The 18,953-nt window shown below is 40.9% G+C and overlaps 1 protein-coding gene and 1 gene segment (V, D, J or C); both read left to right on the forward strand.

Annotated features, from left to right (window-relative positions):
• Positions 1 to 756: 756 nt before the first annotated feature.
• LOC146368600 (immunoglobulin lambda-1 light chain-like) lies at positions 757 to 17,035 on the forward strand. Of its 2 annotated transcripts, none has more exons than XM_084912319.1 (4): positions 757 to 1,112; positions 2,465 to 2,776; positions 12,447 to 12,458; positions 16,553 to 17,035. In XM_084912319.1, exons 1-4 carry the CDS (start codon positions 986 to 988, stop codon positions 16,696 to 16,698), a joined length of 597 nt encoding a protein of 198 aa, XP_084768445.1. In that variant the 5' UTR covers positions 757 to 985; the 3' UTR covers positions 16,699 to 17,035. The 2 variants fall into 2 exon arrangements, with proteins under 2 accessions (XP_084768445.1, XP_084768444.1); XM_084912318.1 differs by lacking the exons at positions 12,447 to 12,458; positions 16,553 to 17,035 and adding exons at positions 2,909 to 2,983; positions 3,343 to 3,795 and having other exon boundaries at positions 763 to 1,112.
• Positions 5,595 to 7,026, forward strand: LOC146368601 (Ig kappa chain V-VI region NQ2-6.1-like). The segment is given in 3 exon segments: positions 5,595 to 5,598; positions 6,278 to 6,457; positions 6,550 to 7,026. Coding segments are annotated over 3 exon segments (516 nt in total).
• Positions 17,036 to 18,953: the final 1,918 nt, after the last annotated feature.

Genomic DNA, 18,953 nt, shown 5'->3' on the forward strand with positions numbered 1-18,953 from the left:
GAAGTCTGCATCCTTCAAGAAAAACATGATTTTCATGCAGGACAATGCTCCATCACACGCGTCCAAGTACTCCACAGCGTGGCTGGCAAGAAAGGGTATAAAAGAAGAAAAACTAATGACATGGCCTCCTTGTTCACCTGATCTGAACCCCATTGAGAACCTGTGGTCCATCATCAAATGTGAGATTTACAAGGAGGGAAAACAGTACACCTCTCTGAACAGTGTCTGGGAGGCTGTGGTTGCTGCTGCACGCAATGTTGATGGTGAACAGATCAAAACACTGACAGAATCCATGGATGGCAGGCTTTTGAGTGTCCTTGCAAAGAAAGGTGGCTATATTGGTCGCTGATTTGTTTTTGTTTTGTTTTTGAATGTCAGAAATGTATATTTGTGAATGTGGAGATGTTATATTGGTTTCACTGGTAAAAAATAAATAATTGAAATGGGTATATATTTGTTTTTTGTTAAGTTGCCTAATAATTATGCACAGTAATAGTCACCTGCACACACAGATATCCCCCTAAAATAGCTAAAACTAAAAACAAACTAAAAACTACTTCCAAAAACATTCAGCTTTGATATTAATGAGTTTTGTGGGTTCATTGAGAACATGGTTGTTGTTCAATAATACAATTATTCCTCAAAAATACAACTTGCCTAATAATTCTGCACTCCCTGTATATGCTTTAGCAAAAAGGATGATGTCATCCTGTATTGAGTGTAGAAACAGCCAAATATAGAATGCTGACAAAGCTGACTGACTGCCATGTATAACTACATTTTAAGCAGACTAAACAGAACCCTGTAAATTGCAGTTGCATTATGCATGTCAGGTGTTTCAGTCCAGACCTCAAATGCTGACCTAGATCAAAAATTCAGAATCAACCGAATCAGTTAATGAAGAATCCATGTGCATTAAAGAAAAGAGAAGAAGAGACAGTCATGTTGATATGAACATTAGAGAAACACATCATGGAGCTGAAATATGATCCTGCTTCCTCATTTGGACTCATTCACCTCAGCTGACACATTCAACAGCAGACAGGTTTTTGTAGCAGTCTGTCTCACTGTGGGCGACATCTTTGGCTCTGGAACTAAACTCTATGTAACAGGTAAGAACAAAGAATTTTCCTTCCGTTGTTTTATTGTAGAAGCTGAAAATGTGTTTAAAGTCAGTTTCTGCTGCTTCAGGCTTTACATGTTAGTTTTTCATCATCAGTAGAGAATTCATCTGCAGCCATTGTTACATAAGAAAAGCTCAGTAATCTCTGAAAACATGTTGAAATCTCACTGAACAACTAAAGTTATTCTTTATTTCTGCAAATATTAGTGATGTTACAAATATTTAGGATTTGATCCTCTCAGTGATTCTGCACCATCTGCTGCTTTTTGAACACAAGATCATATTTGATGTTGTAATAAGTTGCAGCAAACTTGTAAATTAAAAACTATGCTGAAGAGAAAATTTAGATTTAGTTTTCAAAGATGTATCTTCTTCATGAAAAGAGGATTTCTTGCAATTACATTCATATATAAATTGACATAGATATTGATCAGGGACGTATAAAACATTTGTAATATGGAATATAAAAAATGAGGCTAAAATATGACATTGTTCTTACTGAGTCAGGTTTGTTTGATGTGTGAGTCTAAATTTCAAATGAAAAGAAAAACTTGAAAAATGTTACCAGTAAATGATTCTTTAAAAAGAATGAAGAAATAAATAGACATTTTCACAAACTTTAAATTTATAACATAAAGTATGACAATTATTTTATATTATGTTAAAAAAAGGTACAAAATGCTCATTCAAGTTTCTGCTTCATTGGATTTAAATGTAATTATTTATTCACACATATGAAAAGCGCATAATAAACCAAACAGTAGATGTATTGCTGTTCCAGTTACTGCAGAATAAAACCAAAACATTATGAAATCTGAAAAAGAAGTATGGTATTAATTAAAGCATTTAAAAATCACCTGTTTAAAAACTGATACAAAAATTTAAATTTCATTGTTGGAATTAAATCATGGTGAAAAATGTTGTGTTATGGTTAGTGCAGAATAATGTCAAAAATGATTCATGTATTTTTTGAACAACAGTATCGAGAAAAAAAAATAAAAAAATATATATATATATATATATATTTATATATATATATAGATAGATAGATAGATAGATATATCTCAATAAAAAATACAAAATTTGAAATACATTTTATTTCAGTTTTAAAATCATGCTGAGTGTTCCTCATGTGAGCCATGATGACATGAGGTGATGACTGTGTTTGATATGAAGCTGAATCCAGTGTATGTAGTGAACTTTGTGCTGTATTGATGAGTAGTTTAGTGATCAGAGTCCATGTAGTTTCCAGGATCAGACTGAATGCAGTGCAGTGCTGGAAGCTGCTGCTGACTGTGTGAATGTGTGTCTGTGCTGCTTGTTGCTGCTGTCAAACTTCAGATGAGCAGGTAGTGAAGCCCGTGGTGAGCGTGTACCCAGCAGCATCCAGAGCCCACCTGGAGGGGAACAGCTCCCTGCTGTGTGTGGCCTCAGCCATGTTTCCTCCTCTGGTCCAGTTCTCCTGGAAAAGACAGAAGAAGAACGGCGGAGAACCGGAGGAGCTGCCCCCTGCTGAGGGAGAGCAGCTGGAGCTCAGAGAGGCGGGACGCACCATTGCCATCAGGATGGTTGATGGGAGCCATTCTGACACATATAAATACAGCTGCTGGGTGAAGCACGAGGGGGACACAGTGGAGGCCCAAACACAACAAGGTAATGAAGGCTTGGTGACTGTGTTCAGCAGTGATTCAGCTTCATGTGGAGATGCTGTCAAAGAGAGCAGAGCAGCAGAGGACTGACATTTCTCACTGCAGCTCCAAACATTTGACTCCTTTTCTGTTTCAGAGCTTCCAGCTCCAGCAGCCTCCTGTCCTCCAGAGAGAGAGCCAGCAGACCTGCCAGCTCTGCAGCCAGCTGACTGTAAGATCACCTGCTGCCTCTCTGCATGGACAGCTCCAATGTCCAATGAGGGAGCTGGAACAAGTTTAGGGACTCAGTCTTAAAGTTGCACTAATTGATCAAATCTTCATCCAACAAGCTCTGATAAAGCCACTGTACACTAGCTGCTCAGCACCAAACAGCAGACAGACCATAATATGTCAGAGATCAGTTTGTTAGCTGCTTGTGGAGTTCTTCTGCCCCCAAGTGGACACAAACACTACATCAATTCATCCACTTGAAGAAGAAGCTGTGACTGTTTCTATTTGGACTTTTTCTCCTTGATCTGAGAGGAATAACCCGACTGTCTGTCTGTCTCTTTGTGTCTGTCTGTCCTTCAGTGTCCTTCCAGTCTCAGTGCAGGGTGAAGCTGCTCTGCCTGCTGTACACAGTGCTGATAGTGAAGAGTCTGGTGTACTGCTGTGGACTCTCTCTGCTGATGATGCTCACAAACAAGGGACCGTCCACCAACTGCACACATGCTGACTGACTGTTTCCTGCTCGCCTTTTCTCACCATCAGATTTCCTCCAGTCAGCAGTCAGAAATGTAAATAATGTGCTGGTTGGTTCAATATTTGTTTATTGAAAATTTGATGTTTTCTCATTTAACATCTTAAACCTTCTAATATAAATGCACATAATAAGTGTGCTCTACGTGCTTGTATAAAGCGTAGATTCTTTGTGAAGTTTACATTTTTTAATGTAAAGTTTAATTAATTTTTTGTTCAGCTGTGCAGTAAAACTCAGCTGATGCATTCAGATCCCACCATAACAAAATAACAGTGTAGTTATTTGTTCTAAGTAAAAATAAAGATTTGGATTTTAAGAATATGTTTCTCATTTCTTCTGTGATACATAACCTGTGTGACTGCAGCATTCACAGATCATAAACTTGCTCTCCTGCAGCAGACGGGCTGTGTGGGTTTCTGCTCTGCAGCCTCCACACCGTTAGCTGTGGCTTTTCACTTTAATAACACAATGACAGTTACAAGCATGAACTCTGCTTCAAGTTATTCAGGAAGCATCTGTGTTCATGTGTGTGAGAGAAACAAAGTGTGAACTCAGAGCTGTTACAGAGTTGATGTTTAGTACGATCACAAAAGACAAATACAAGATGAAGTCTAAACATTAAATCCCACAGAACTCAAGTTGAACCGTTATGATTTAAAAACACTGAAAAAGGGAATAAATTAAGACATTTGTAAAAACAATTTCACAAAACACCATCAGTTCAGATGGATATTGAGCATCTTTCTCACTTTTTCTAATAATCATAAATATGTAAAATGTTTAATCAAAATGTGTCGTTGATTAATCAGCTTAATTATTCAGACTAGTACAATTTATACAAATAATAAAATTGAGTTAAAAATTGAAATCAAATCATAATTATTATAATTAAGACCAGCACAGAGAAACAAACTCAAACAAAGAACATTCATCAATTTGATGATTTAACCAGTGCTGAATATTTATTAAGTTCACCCACGCTGTGCTGTAAATTCTGTTGATATTAATATTAAGATTTAACCCTCATAATGTCGTCCTGATTTCCATACACCTGTGGTCCTCAGGGGTCAGAAATGTCCCCACTTCATTTCAGTGTTTTTTAAAGTATAAAGTATAAATTGTCAATCAATTCAGTGTAAACAAATACATTAAATGATCAGTTATTGTGATTATTGTTTCACAACCAGAGTCGGTCGCTTTAACAGATGATCACAGACGGGTTTATGTCAAAGTTAATGTAGGAAGCTGTTTTTAAACTACTTCAAGTTTTTTACTGGCAGCAAATAATCAGGTTTTCCTTTGGGCTCAAAAATGACCCCGTCTGCTTTGACTATTTATAAATGAAAGGTATAAAATATCATCCATCTCTGTGTTTCAAGGTTTGATTCAACTTTATTCCAACTCATTGCCTGACATGTTTCTGTATTTTGGCATGGTAGGAACACCAGGGCATGGGTCTGAGTGAAGGCAAACTTTCATGAGGACAAAGGCGTGTCCATATTTGACACAAGTGCAGGAGGATAAATTATAAATTCGCTGAACTTTAGTGATGCTTTTAAAGAATCTGTGATTTTAAAATCTTAAATGCAAATATAAAATCTGATGAGATTTATTCCACAGATTTGTGTTTTATGTCAGGGTAAATAATCTATAACAAGTTAAGTGATTTCCTATGAAGTGAAAAAGACCAAATATGAAACAGATGTTGTCATGGAGGAGTGGACTCAGGCGCAGACAAAACTCAGACGCTCGATGGCGAAGAATGAAGTGAAGTTTATTACAGGAGGTTCGGTGTGACGACAACGAGTGATGAAAACAAACATGAACTAAAGGCGAGAGCCTAAAAATCGGCTCTGAGGTAAATGACTAATTTACAAGGTGTCACGTATCACACCACGCTGTGAGACGCTGTCAGCAGCACTGAAGGAAAACACTATGAACAGTGTTGAGACGACACCAGCCTCTCCGATCCTTTTGTCTTAGTAGAGATCACAGAGATGTTTCCAAATATTCCTACTTTTGTACTGTTGTGTAAATGTGTGTGTAAAGGTGGATGACTGCCTGCTGCAAATGAAATCTAACCATGGGTACAAATAAATGAAGCTGAAGCTGACGTGAAACACAGCCCTGTTTTTATTACTGTTTATAGATATTAGAATTGATGATCATCATTTTGAATGATTCTTAAAACTGTCGTCAACAAAACAGAACCATTAAAAATGAGATGCTGTGAATATTATTTATTCATTTTGATTTATAAAAATAAACATATTTTAAACACACAACAGAACCACATGTAAGTAAGTAAGTAAAACTTTATTTACTTTATTTACCTTTCAAGATGAAAATCACAAAGTGCTTCACAGAAGCTAAAACCTAAAAAAGAATTTGTTTGTTTTTTTTTAAGAAAAAAAAGAGAATTTGACTATAAATTATGTTTTATGAGATTTTATTATTTTAAAGTCCTTTGTTTATAATTCATGAACTTTTAAATGATTTTTACAGAATATAATTTTTTATATTTGTATTTTTATTAATAGTTTCATTATATTTAGTTTGTATATTTAGTGTTTTCATCACAGCTGTAAAACAACAGATAACAGTGTGTGTTACTAAATTCACAGCAACATGAATGTTTCTGAGTGTTTGTGCATCATGTGACCCAGATTTTTGGATCTGCTGTCAGATTGAAATGAAGACGATGAAACCACAGCAGCTTCAGCTGAGCTGTCAATCAGCAGCAGCAGTCTTATCTGTGGGCCGCAGGGGCTGATGGGAGCTTTGAGGACCTGTTAGAAACCACGTGGCCCTCGTCTGATCTCGCAGCTCGTCCTTGTTTGGCCTCAGCTGCATCAGAGCGCCACTTCTCCCCAGGTTCACCAGAGGAAACACCACTGCACAAAATGCTTTTCCTCCCAGCTGCTGCTCTGTGCTGTCTGTGTTCAGGTGAGTGTTTCCAGCCAATCAGGAGCCAACAAAGTCAACCTGTAACAAACACTGTCACACTAACCTTCATCTATCTGTCTGTGTCTCTACAGCACTGGTTACCATGGCAGCAGAACAGCTGATTCAGGAGGATTTAACATTGACCAGGAGAGTTGGAGAAAGTGTCTCCTTCAGCTGTGGAGGGATACAACAGTGTGATAGCAGTGTGCCCTATGTATACTGGTACCAGAAGAAAGAAAAGGAAACATTCAAAGTGATACTTGTTCTTGATATAAGAAATGATGACATAGATAAAAGATATGGTCATCCTCAGAAAGATGATTTCTCAGCTGTGAATAAACAGAACGGCTGTGAGTTGAAGATAGAAAAAGTTAAACATGATCATTCAGCCACCTACTACTGCTCCTGTTGGTCCCCACAGTGAGAAATGATCCCTGCAGCCTGAACAAAAACCAACAGATGAACAGATGTCAAACAGTGTCTGTGACAGGAAGAGAGCAGTAAACCACAGCCCAGCTTCACATGTTTCACCTCCATCTCAGAGTCACAAACATACTGAGCTCAGGGACGATTTTTATTTACTGCTGTCAGAAATTCAATTCTATTTGTTTCTGTTTAAACAGATTTTTCATCCTGTTTTAAGACAGAAACAAGAGGAACAGATGACATCAAACTTCCAAATGTAAACAAATGTATCCTCAGTCCCACAAAAACATTTATTCAAAGTGAAAGAAAAACAGATTGTGTCAAACTGAATCAAAGTCCATCCCTCATTCACAGTGTTAATGTTCTCTTCATGAAAACTCTTCCAGCAGCACTTGTTGTTTAACACCTTTCAGTACATTTAACCAGACACTTGGACTGATGTCAGGTCAGGATTTTGTCCTTCTAGCAGCGGCTCATTAGGACGCTGATGTTGTTGGACAGATTTCCATCAGTTTCCTGTGGATGTTTATAGAGGATGAATCAGTCACGGTGCCTCATCTTTCTGTCACCTTCTTTTCTCTCTGATAGAAAAAAACAGATTTTGTATCTGAATGTGTCAAATCTGGAATCACAGGACAAGATTTCTGCTTTCTCCTTTTGTTTCCTGACCAATCACATTTGAGCAGCTTTGGCTGCTTAATTTCATTTCCAGCATCGCTGCTGAAGAAGAATCAGAGTCTGACTGGATCAAACACACAGATTTAACAGCAGAAAAAGTGATTCCAAGTAAAACACTCTCGTTCACCAGTTTTAACTCACATAACTTCACATTTCCTCAAATTGAATCTTAGTCATTTAATCACAGGAAGTTTCTGGGATTTTGTTCCAGACTGTATATTTATTTATAGATTTTTCTCTACTGAATTTGTTTGAAATATTCAGGTTTAAAATCAGTCTGATTTATTCTTAATGAGTCTTGTTCACAAAGTTACATGTGCAGTACTCTGTACATCTTCCATCCTTAGAGATAAATAATATATGTTATCAAATACTCAGCAGACTGAACCAGGACTGGAAACTTGCTCATCATCTCATCTTTGAGGTCTCCATTTAAAAAGCACCAATGACTCAAAGGTAAATATTATACTGGATAATGTGTTAGTATATAAGACTTTGTCTTTTTTAACAAACAGCTCATCTATCAGCTGTCAGCAGAACTGTAGAACGTCAGATCCTGAAGTGTGTGAGGACAGAGAAGAGTCAGCTTTATTTCAGGTTTGATGGATAACCTCCTCTCCGTGAATCGCTACCTTATCGTGGTGGAGGGGTTTGTGTGTCCCAGGGATCCCAGGGGCTATGTTGTCTGGGGGCTTTTGCCCCCTGGTAGGGTCTCCCATGGCAAATTGGTCCTGGGTGAGGGACCAGACAAAGAGCGATTCAGAAGACCCTTATGAAGAGAACATCGAGGAGACATGGGCCCATCCTCCCGCAGGCCCACCACCCGCAGGAGGTACCATAGGGGTCGGGTGCATTGTGTACCGGGTGGCGGCCAGGAGCGGAGGCCCTGGCGGACTGATCCCCGGCTGCCAAGACTGGCAATAGGGACATGGAATGTCACCTCTCTGGTGGGGAAGGAGCCTGAGTTAGTGGTTGGGAGGTACCGGCTAGATATAGTCGGGCTCACCTCTACGCATGGCTTGGGCTCTGGAACCAGTCTCCTGGAGAGGGGCTGGACTCTGTCTCAGTCTGGAGTTGCCCCTGGTGAGAGGCGGCGGGCTGGGGTGGGTATTCTAATATCCCCTCGGCTTGCTGCCAGTACGTTGGGGTTTTTCCCGGTGGATGAGAGAGTTTGTTCACTGCGCCTTAGGGTCGGGGAACGGGTCCTGACTGTCATCTGCGCTTATGCGCTGAGTGGCAGTTCAGAGTACCCAGCCTTCTTAGAGTCTCTGGGGTGGGGGGGGTGCTCCACCTGGAGACTCTGTTGTCCTCCTGGGAGACTTCAATGCTCACGTGGGTAACGACAGCGAGACCTGGAGGGGCGTGATTGGGAGGAACGGCCTCCCTGATCTGAACCCGAGCGGTGTTTTGTTATTGGACTTCTGTGCAAATCACAGTTTGGCCATAACGAACACCTTGTTCAAACATAAGAGTGTCCATAAGTGCACGTGGCACCAGGACGCTCTAGGCCGCAGGTCGATGATCGATTTTGTAATCGTATCACCAGACCTGCGACCATATGTTCTGGACACTCGGGTAAAGAGAGGGGCTGAGCTGTCAACTGATCACCACCTGGTGGTGAGTTGGATCAGGTGGCGGGGGAGGACGCTGGACAGACCCGGTGCACCTAAACGCATAGTGAGGGTGTGCTGGGAACGTCTAGCAGAGGCCCCAGTCCGCGAGATCTTCAACGCACACCTCCGGCAGAGCTTCAACAGCATTCCGAGGGACACTGGGGACATTGAGTCCGAATGGACCATGTTCAGCGTCTCCATTGCCAAAGCTGCTGCATTGAGCTGCGACCGCAGGGTGGTTGGTGCCTGCCGTGGTGGTGTTGTGGAAGTTTTTCCATTTAAATAAAGCCTGCAGACGAGCGGTGAGTGGTAGCTAACATTCTTTAATCCAAACACACAAAGACAACAGACAACCAAGCTTGATGGAGCCCCTGCATGTCCGTGGGACAGACGGTCAGCAGAGTCTCACTGAGCCTAGCATGGCTCTCAGTTAAATACCTTCTCCAGGAACAAAAGGCAGTACACAGCTGTTTCACACCTTAAGGTTCACACTCCCATGCTACTTCCCAGAGTCCTCGAAGAGACAAAAGACTGGTCCTCTGGAGTTCCTGTTTCCCCCAACATCCTTACTACACCCCCTACCATTTGTCTTACAGTATGAGTGTCAGACATGTTAATACAATAAAATAATGTGATTAATACCTAAGTGAAAGAAATTCCTATACAGTGGTAATCCCCGAACCAAATGGTGGACACCAGAGGTGAAGGGAGCCACCAGGCTGAAGAAGGAGTCCTATCTGGCTTGGTTAGCCTGTGGGACTCCGGAGGCAGCCGACAGGTATCGACAGGCCAAGCGGAATGCGGCTCGGGCAGTGGCTGAAGCAAAAACTCGGGTGTGGGAGGAGTTCGGAGAGGCCATGGAAAAAGACTTTCGGACTGCCTCGAAGTGATTCTGGCAAACCGTGAGGCATCTCAGGAGGGGAAAGCGGTGCTCTACCTGTACTGTGTATAGTGCTGGCGGAGCGCTGCTGACGTCGACTGAGAAAATTGTGAGGCGGTGGAAGGAATACTTCGAGGACCTCCTTAATCCCACTGACACGTCTTCCGAGGAGGACGCAGAGTCTGGGGATGAGGGGAATGACCCGCCAATTTCTGGGGGCGAGGTCACTGAGGCATTTAAACAACTCCTTGGTGGCAGAGCCCCTGGTGTTGATGAGGTCCGCCCCGAGTTCCTGAAGGCTCTGAACGTTGTAGGGCTGTCCTGGTTGACACGCCTCTACAGTGTTGCGTGGAGATCAGGGGCAGTACCCCTGGACTGGCAGACCGGGGTGGTGGTCCCCATCTTTAAGAACTACAGGGGGATCACACTCCTCAGCCTCCCTGGGAAAGTCTATGCCAGGGTGCTGGAAAGGAGAGTTCGTCCGCTAGTCGAACCTCGGATACTGGAGGAACAATGCGGTTTTCGTCCTGGTCGCGGAACACTGGACCAGCTCTTTATCCTCTCAAGGATACTTGAGGGTGCATGGGAGTTTGCCCAAGCAGTCTACATGTGTTTTGTGGACTTGGAGAAGGCATTCGACCGTGTCCCTCGGGGTGTCCTGTGGGAGGTGTTGCGGGAGTATGGGGTGTCTGGCCCATTGCTACGGGCCATTCGATCCCTATACAACCATTGCAAGAGCTTGGTTCGCATTGCCGCCAATAAGTCGGACTCGTTCCCGGTGGGTGATGGGCTCTGCCAGGGCTGCCCTTTGTCACCGGTTCTGTTCATAATTTTTATGGACAGGATTTCTAGGCGCAGCCAAGTGGCGGAGGGCTTTCACTTTAGTGGCCTCAGAATCTCATCTCTGCTTTTTGCAGATGATGTGGTTCTGTTGGCTTCATTGGGTGGGGGCCTCCAGCTCGCACTGGAACAGTTCGCAGCCGAGTGTGAAGCAGCGGGAATGAGGATCAGCACCTCCAAATCTGAGGCCATGATTCTCAGCCGGAAAAGGGTGGAGTGCCCACTCCGGATCGGGGATGAGTTCCTGCCCCAAGTGGAGGAGTTCAAGTATCTCGGTGTCTTGTTCGCGAGTGATGGGAGAAGGGAGCCGGAGATCGACAGACTGATTGGGGCTGCAGCTGCAGTAATGCAGACGCTGCACCGGTCCGTCGTGGTGAAGAGGGAGCTGAGTGTAAAAGCGAAGCTCTCAATTTACCGGTCGATCTACGTCCCTACCCTCACCTATGGCCACGAGCTGTGGGTAGTGACCGAAAGAACGAGATTGCGGATACAAGCGGCGGAAATGAGCTTCCTCCGAAAGGTGGCTGGCCTCTCCCTTAGAGATAGGGTGAGAAGTTCGGCCATCCGGGAGGGGCTCAGAGTAGAGCCGCTGCTGCTCCACATCGAAAGGAGCCAACTGAGGTGGTTCGGGCATCTGACAAGGATGCCTCCTGGGCGCCTCCTGGGTGAGGTGTTCCGGCCATGTCCCACCGGGAGGAGGCCCCGGGGCAAACCCAGGACACGCTGGAGAGATTATATCTCTCGGCTGGCCTGGGAACGCCTTGGTGTTCCCCCGGATAAGCTGGAGGAGGTGGCTGGGGAGAGGGAGGTCTGGTCCTCTCTGCTTAGTCTGCTGCCCCCGCGACCCGGCTTCGGATAAAGCGGATGAAGATGGATGGATGGATGGATAAACTTTCACAGTTTGTGATGATTCTGTTCTCTTTGTGATTTTAGGAGCTGCCCTCAGCACCACCCAGTGACATCACACTTATCATCCTACATGTTCACGCTTTGTCAGTGGAAGCTGCAGCTGTTTTATTGATAAAGTTAAAGACAAAAAGTCAAAGGGATTAATCATCCATTTAACTGTGTCACTATATAGGAGCATAAATATTAACTCAGTTTGGTGTTTCAGAAAGTTGCTGATCTCAGACCTGCACAGCTTCTGTTTTAAACACTGAATGTAGTCAGCTGCATAAAGTGAGATTTTCTCTGACACAAATAAATTAAACCTGATGAAGGTCAAAGGTCGTCACTTGTATGTTGAACTAAAAACTTTAATCTGGAATTCACTCACACTGTGTTTTGCCAATATGGTGTTTTTTACGTCATTTTTAAGTCATTCAGAGTCCTTCATACCAGAGTAACCAGAAAGGATAATATATATTTTAAATATGTAACTTTCTACAGGACTGAATATAACATCATTATGTAAATGTCCAGAGTCTCTGTGCTTCATCTGAGGATGATGTGAAAACTTCTAACATCACACAAAGTAAAGGTCTCTATCACACTGCTCATGAAATGCAGATTTGTCCATCTTCTATTTTGGGCGTATAGTGGAGGTCTGAAGATTTCCTTCCGAGGAAGCTGCTGGTAAAGGTGGCGAGTTCTGCTTGATGTTGGATTTTCTCACATGAACTGCTCGCTTCCAGCTCTTTCACACCATTTTTGTTGGACTCTGTTGGACTTGGTTGTTGCAAAGCTCTATTTTTAACAGCAGGCATGGACACTTTGTGTTCCTACGAGGCTGCTGGAGCTGATTGAGGCCACTCAGTACAACACTGATGATTCCAGCAGACATGCCACAGCACATTTCAGAAGCATCCCTGAAGCATCTCTTTGCTCCGCACCACTAAAAATAATTCTGGCTCTATTTTATACAGAAGCTCCATCAAGCTGCAGAAAACAGAGGAAAATGTGCAGGACAGAAGAAACAGCAAAGGAAATCCTGTCAGTGTTGAAAATAGAAGAGCCTGTGCAGACCAACATGTTTCTCTTCTAAAATACACCAGGTGTGGTTTGAAGGACACAACAAAACCACATCAGAAAGACATCAGAGACTCATCACATCACTCGCTGGATTCACTGGATTATTTTTCTCTCAACATTATTTGGAACAAAGAAAACAAACGTGACTGGTTTGTGTCATTGTGGTGCTGCATGGCCCACTTTCTCCTGAGATTCAGTTCACAGACACATGTTCTGATAGTTTTCTTTACAATTTGCTGCTATAATTCAAAATTGATTGTGTGATTAATGATGGTGAGCCAGATGGGCCAAACCATGATACTATCAGCAGCATGTTTCATTGTAGTGGTGCATCATTGATGGGATAAATGGACTGGTGCTTATATAGTGATTTTCTATTTTCATGTGGACTAAAGTAGTGGACTGACCAACAGACTGACATTAACATCAGAGCCGTGCTGCTAGTGTGGCTAAAAGAAAAGAGAAGAAGAGACAGTCATGTTGATATGAACATTAGAGAAACACATCATGGAGCTGAAATATGATCCTGCTTCCTCATTTGGACTCATTCACCTCAGCTGACACATTCAACAGCAGACAGGTTTTTGTAGCAGTCTGTCTCACTGTGGAGATTATAACGACTACCTCATCTTTGGCTCTGGAACTAAACTGTCTGTAACAGGTAAGAACAAACATTTATTTTCCTTCAGTTGTTTTATTGTAGAAGCTGAAAATGTGTTTAAAGTCAGTTTCTGCTGCTTCAGGCTTTACATGTTAGTTTTTCATCATTAGTAGAGAATTCATCTGCAGCCATTGTTACATAAGAAAAGCTCAATAATCTCTGAAAACATGTTGAAATCTCACTGAACAACTAAAGTTATTCTTTATTTCTGCAAATATTAGTGATGTTACAAATATTTAGGATTTGATCATCTCAGTAATTCTGCACCATCTGCTGGTTTTTAACACAAGATCATATTTGATGTTAAAATTAATACAGTAGCAGATTTGTAAATTTGAATTTTGCTAAGAAGAAAATGTAGATATGTTTTTAATAGTGAACGATATAGCATGTTGGTCCAAAGAGTCATTTTTTCCAAAAACATTATTTTATTAATTGTCATAGATACTGATCAGTGAAATATTAAACGTCTAAAATGTGATGAAAAATACTGGATAAAATATGAAATTGTTACTCAGGTTTTATGAGTCAAAATGACAAATAATAATGAAAGTTCAAAAATGTTACCTGTAAATACTTCTTTGAAAAATATGTACAAGTAAATACACAATCATTCACAACATGTAATTTTTTAAATTAAAAATAATAATAAATTAATTCAAATTGCCGAAAAAATTTATTTAATTATCTCTCAAATTTAGCTAAATTGCATTTAAATTTATGTAATAATTCATTTACATATGGAAGAAAATAACAATCAAACCAAATAATAAAATTAAAGCTGATCAAATTATTGCAGTAAAAGTATTTTGAAGTCTGTGAAAGAAGATTCTTATTTATTGTAACAAGTATAAAACGTCTTTAAAAGCGATTTAAAATTTACATCATGATTTGTTGGGAGAAGATCAACTCTGTTGAAATGTGTTTCAGATTGGAAATATATTTTAAAAATTATATGAAGGCAAATATCTATCTATCCATATATATATATATATATATATATATATATATATATATATATATATATATATATATATATATATATAATTTTGTTATGAATTTAATTTTAAAAGTCAAGAAAATAAAGGAGAAATACATTTTATTTCATGATGTAAAGACACACTGAGTGTTCCTCATGTGAGCCATGATGACATGAGGTGATGACTGTGTTTGATATGAAGCTGAATCCAGTGTATGTAGTGAACTTTGTGCTGTATTGATGAGTAGTTTAGTGATCAGAGTCCATGTAGTTTCCAGGATCAGACTGAATGCAGTGCAGTGCTGGAAGCTGCTGCTGACTGTGTGAATGTGTGTCTGTGCTGCTTGTTGCTGCTGTCAAAGAGAGCAGAGCAGCAGAGTACTGACATTTCTCACTGCAGCTCCAAACATTTGACTCCTTTTCTGTTTCAGAGGTTCCAGCTCTTCCACCAACACTCTTCCACCTCCCACCAACTGTGCCTTCTCTTCCTTCTACAGGGAGTGCAGAATTATTAGGCAAGTTGTATTTTTGAGGAATAATTTTATTATTGAACAACAACCATGTTCTCAATGAACCCACAAAACTCATTAATATCAAAGCTGAATGTTTTTGGAAGTAGTTTTTAGTTTGTTTTTAGTTTTAGCTATTTTAGGGGGATATCTGTGTGTGCAGGTGACTATTACTGTGCATAATTATTAGGCAACTTAACAAAAAACAAATATATACCCATTTCAATTATTTATTTTTACCAGTGAAACCAATATAACATCTCCACATTCACAAATATACATTTCTGACATTCAAAAACAAAACAAAAACAAATCAGCGACCAATATAGCCACCTTTCTTTGCAAGGACACTCAAAAGCCTGCCATCCATGGATTCTGTCAGTGTTTTGATCTGTTCACCATCAACATTGCGTGCAGCAGCAACCACAGCCTCCCAGACACTGTTCAGAGAGGTGTACTGTTTTCCCTCCTTGTAAATCTCACATTTGATGATGGACCACAGGTTCTCAATGGGGTTCAGATCAGGTGAACAAGGAGGCCATGTCATTAGTTTGTCTTCTTTTATACCCTTTCTTGCCAGCCACGCTGTGGAGTACTTGGACGCGTGTGATGGAGCATTGTCCTGCATGAAAATCATGTTTTTCTTGAAGGATGCAGACTTCTTCCTGTACCACTGCTTGAAGAAGGTGTCTTCCAGAAACTGGCAGTAGGACTGGGAGTTGAGCTTGACTCCATCCTCAACCCGAAAAGGCCCCACAAGCTCATCTTTGATGATACCAGCCCAAACCAGTACTCCACCTCCACCTTGCTGGCGTCTGAGTCGGACTGGAGCTCTCTGCCCTTTACCAATCCAGCCACGGGCCCATCCATCTGGCCCATCAAGACTCACTCTCATGTCATCAGTCCATAAAACCTTAGAAAAATCAGTCTTGAGATATTTCTTGGCCCAGTCTTGACGTTTCAGCTTGTGTGTCTTGTTCAGTGGTGGTCGTCTTTCAGCCTTTCTTACCTTGGCCATGTCTCTGAGTATTGCACACCTTGTGCTTTTGGGCACTCCAGTGATGTTGCAGCTCTGAAATATGGCCAAACTGGTGGCAAGTGGCATCTTGGCAGCTGCACGCTTGACTTCTCTCAGTTCATGGGCAGTTATTTGGTGCCTTGGTTTTTCCACACGCTTCTTGCGACCCTGTTGACTATTTTGAATGAAACGCTTGATTGTTCGATGATCACGCTTCAGAAGCTTTGCAATTTTGAGACTGCTGCATCCCTCTGCAAGATATCTCACTATTTTTGACTTTTCTGAGCCTGTCAAGTCCTTCTTTTGACCCATTTTGCCAAAGGAAAGGAAGTTGCCTAAAAATTATGCACACCTGATATAGGGTGTTGATGTCATTAGACCACACCCCTTCTCATTACAGAGATGCACATCACCTAATATGCTTAATTGGTAGTAGGCTTTCGAGCCTATACAGCTTGGAGTAAGACAACATGCATGCAGAGGATGGTGTGGACAAAATACTCATTTGCCTAATAATTCTGCACTCCCTGTATACACGAGGTGAAGCTGCTCTGCCTGCTGTACACAGTGCTGATAGTGAAGAGTCTGGTGTACTGCTGTGGACTCTCTCTGCTGATGATGCTCACAAACAAGGGACCGTCCACCAACTGCACACATGCTGACTGACTGTTTCCTGCTCGCCTTTTCTCACCATCAGATCTCATCAATTCATCTCATCCATCACTTTGATCAGTGTTCACAAATGTTAGTTATGATGTGTTGTGCTTCTTTTGGCTTTTTCTTCAACAGTTAGAAGATCATCTGAAATAAATACATCTTTACATGTATTGTTGCTCTGAGTTAGAATTCTTTTTGTACTTATTGTGACTTTTATTGTAGTAACAAAAATCATCAGGAATATTTTTATCACAAGTTTTCAGTTTGATTTGTTTTTGTTTGATTTTCAAATGTCAAACAGTGTAGTTGTGTTTGTAAGTGTGAATAATAAAGATTTGAAGATGAAGAGTTTGATTCTACTTTCATTGTGTGATCAACAACAACCCGTGTGAGTGAAGCACAAACTGACTGTATCCAAACTTGCTCTCCTGCAGCAGACGGGCTGTGTGGGTTTCTGCTCTGCAGCCTCCACACCGTTAGCTGTGGCTTTTCACTTTAATAACACAATGACAGTTACAAGCATGAACTCTGCTTCAAGAATGATTCCAGGAAGGATCTGTGTTCTTCACCTGTGAGAGAAACAGCTCAAATCCTCAACTCAGAGCTGACAAATGAACTTTAATGGAATCAAAGGAGAGACCATGAAGCCCCTGCAGTCTGCTCAGCTCCCATTTTATTACCTGAGCTGAGTTTTTCATTCTGGATATCACACACGTAAGAACAGATCAAGTCTGAGCAGCAAATGTTGGAGAATCATTTTGAAGTGTTGCTAAATGTCGTTATTATTACAAAAACTACTGAATGATTCAGAAAATCGTTTCCAACAAGCAGAAATATGCAAACAAAGTAGAAACAAGGCAACATGAGTCATTCAGATGCAGATAACATATTCTCCTTCTTTTGAAGAACACAGTCATGAAATCTTTCTGTGTGTCATTCATTGAGTTGAAGTGCCTAATAGAAGAGGAAAAGCAGAAATAATCAATGATAGCTGAGACATTGAGAACATGGCTGTATGCCTGCTATCATAACAGCAAACAAAGCACACAAACAGCAAACAGACAATAATGTGGTCGCAGCTTGTTGTGTGTTGTGTCATTTTTGACATTTAATGAAGTCACAAAAATGTGTGCGACTCATTAAAGGAGTCTGTACGTGTCAGTCAGTGCTCTGTATTCATGTGTTCACCTCATTAAACTCACTGAGACACTTTTCTCCTCCAAACTTACAGCACAGCTTCATATTTCACTGACTGATTCTTTGATTACATCCATTAAGGGTCACACAGTGAAATTAGTGCAAACTTACAAATGTGTTGCAACAATTTTGGCCTCCAAACTGAACTTTGAGACAAACAGTGAAGCTGTGAGCAAAAAGAGGCTCCAGTGTGTGTCATGGTGGAGGAAACTGTTGTATTCCCACATTAAAAACATGCTGATCTTATTGGATTTTTCCCTCAAAGTCTTTTTCCTCCTTTTTCTCTTCATCCAAATGTTCTAGCAGGCTGACTGTGAGTCCCTGTTTAACCTGTACAGCAGAAAGTAACAGCAGTCAGCGGCCTCCACTTGACTTCATGACTTCAACCCCTCGCACAGTCACTTTCACTTTCTTCCTTCTGTCTTTTAGTCCTAAAATGTAGAACAACACCAGATCCAAATATTTGTGTCCTTCACTCACATCTTCAAATGATCCCTTCGATATCAGAGATGATACAAAGGCAACATTTGTCTTATTTCTCTTTCATGAATCAAAAAGTACTTTTGTACTGTTGTGTAAATGTGTGTGTAAAGGTGGATGACTGCCTGCTGCAAATGAAATCTAACCATGGGTACAAATAAATGAAGCTGAAGCTGACGTGAAACACAGCCCTGTTTTTATTACTGTTTATAGATATTAGAATTGATGATCATCATTTTAATGATTCTTAAAAAGGCTTTAATGAATCCTTCAGTCTGAAACCAACTTGGAACAAAACACATTAGAAGATGTGGGAAAGAACCACAGTGTGCACAGATTTAAACACACAACAGAACCACATGTGTTTGTGTAAAATAAGATTTTCACTCTAAATGTTCTTATATATGATTTTGTTTTTTTAACTATTTTGTGTGCAATTTATGAACTTTTAAAATATTTAACCATATTATCTTTTTTTAGATTTTTCTATTTATTTATAGTTTAGTTATATTTAGTGTTTTCATCACAGCTGTTAAACAACAGATAACAGTGTGTGTTACTAAATTCACAGCAACATGAATGTTTCT

Source organism: Perissodus microlepis, chromosome 18, assembly GCF_051167445.1.
Source record: "Perissodus microlepis isolate ML-2025 ecotype Zambia chromosome 18, ASM5116744v1, whole genome shotgun sequence".
Lineage (NCBI taxonomy): Eukaryota > Metazoa > Chordata > Actinopteri > Cichliformes > Cichlidae > Perissodus > Perissodus microlepis.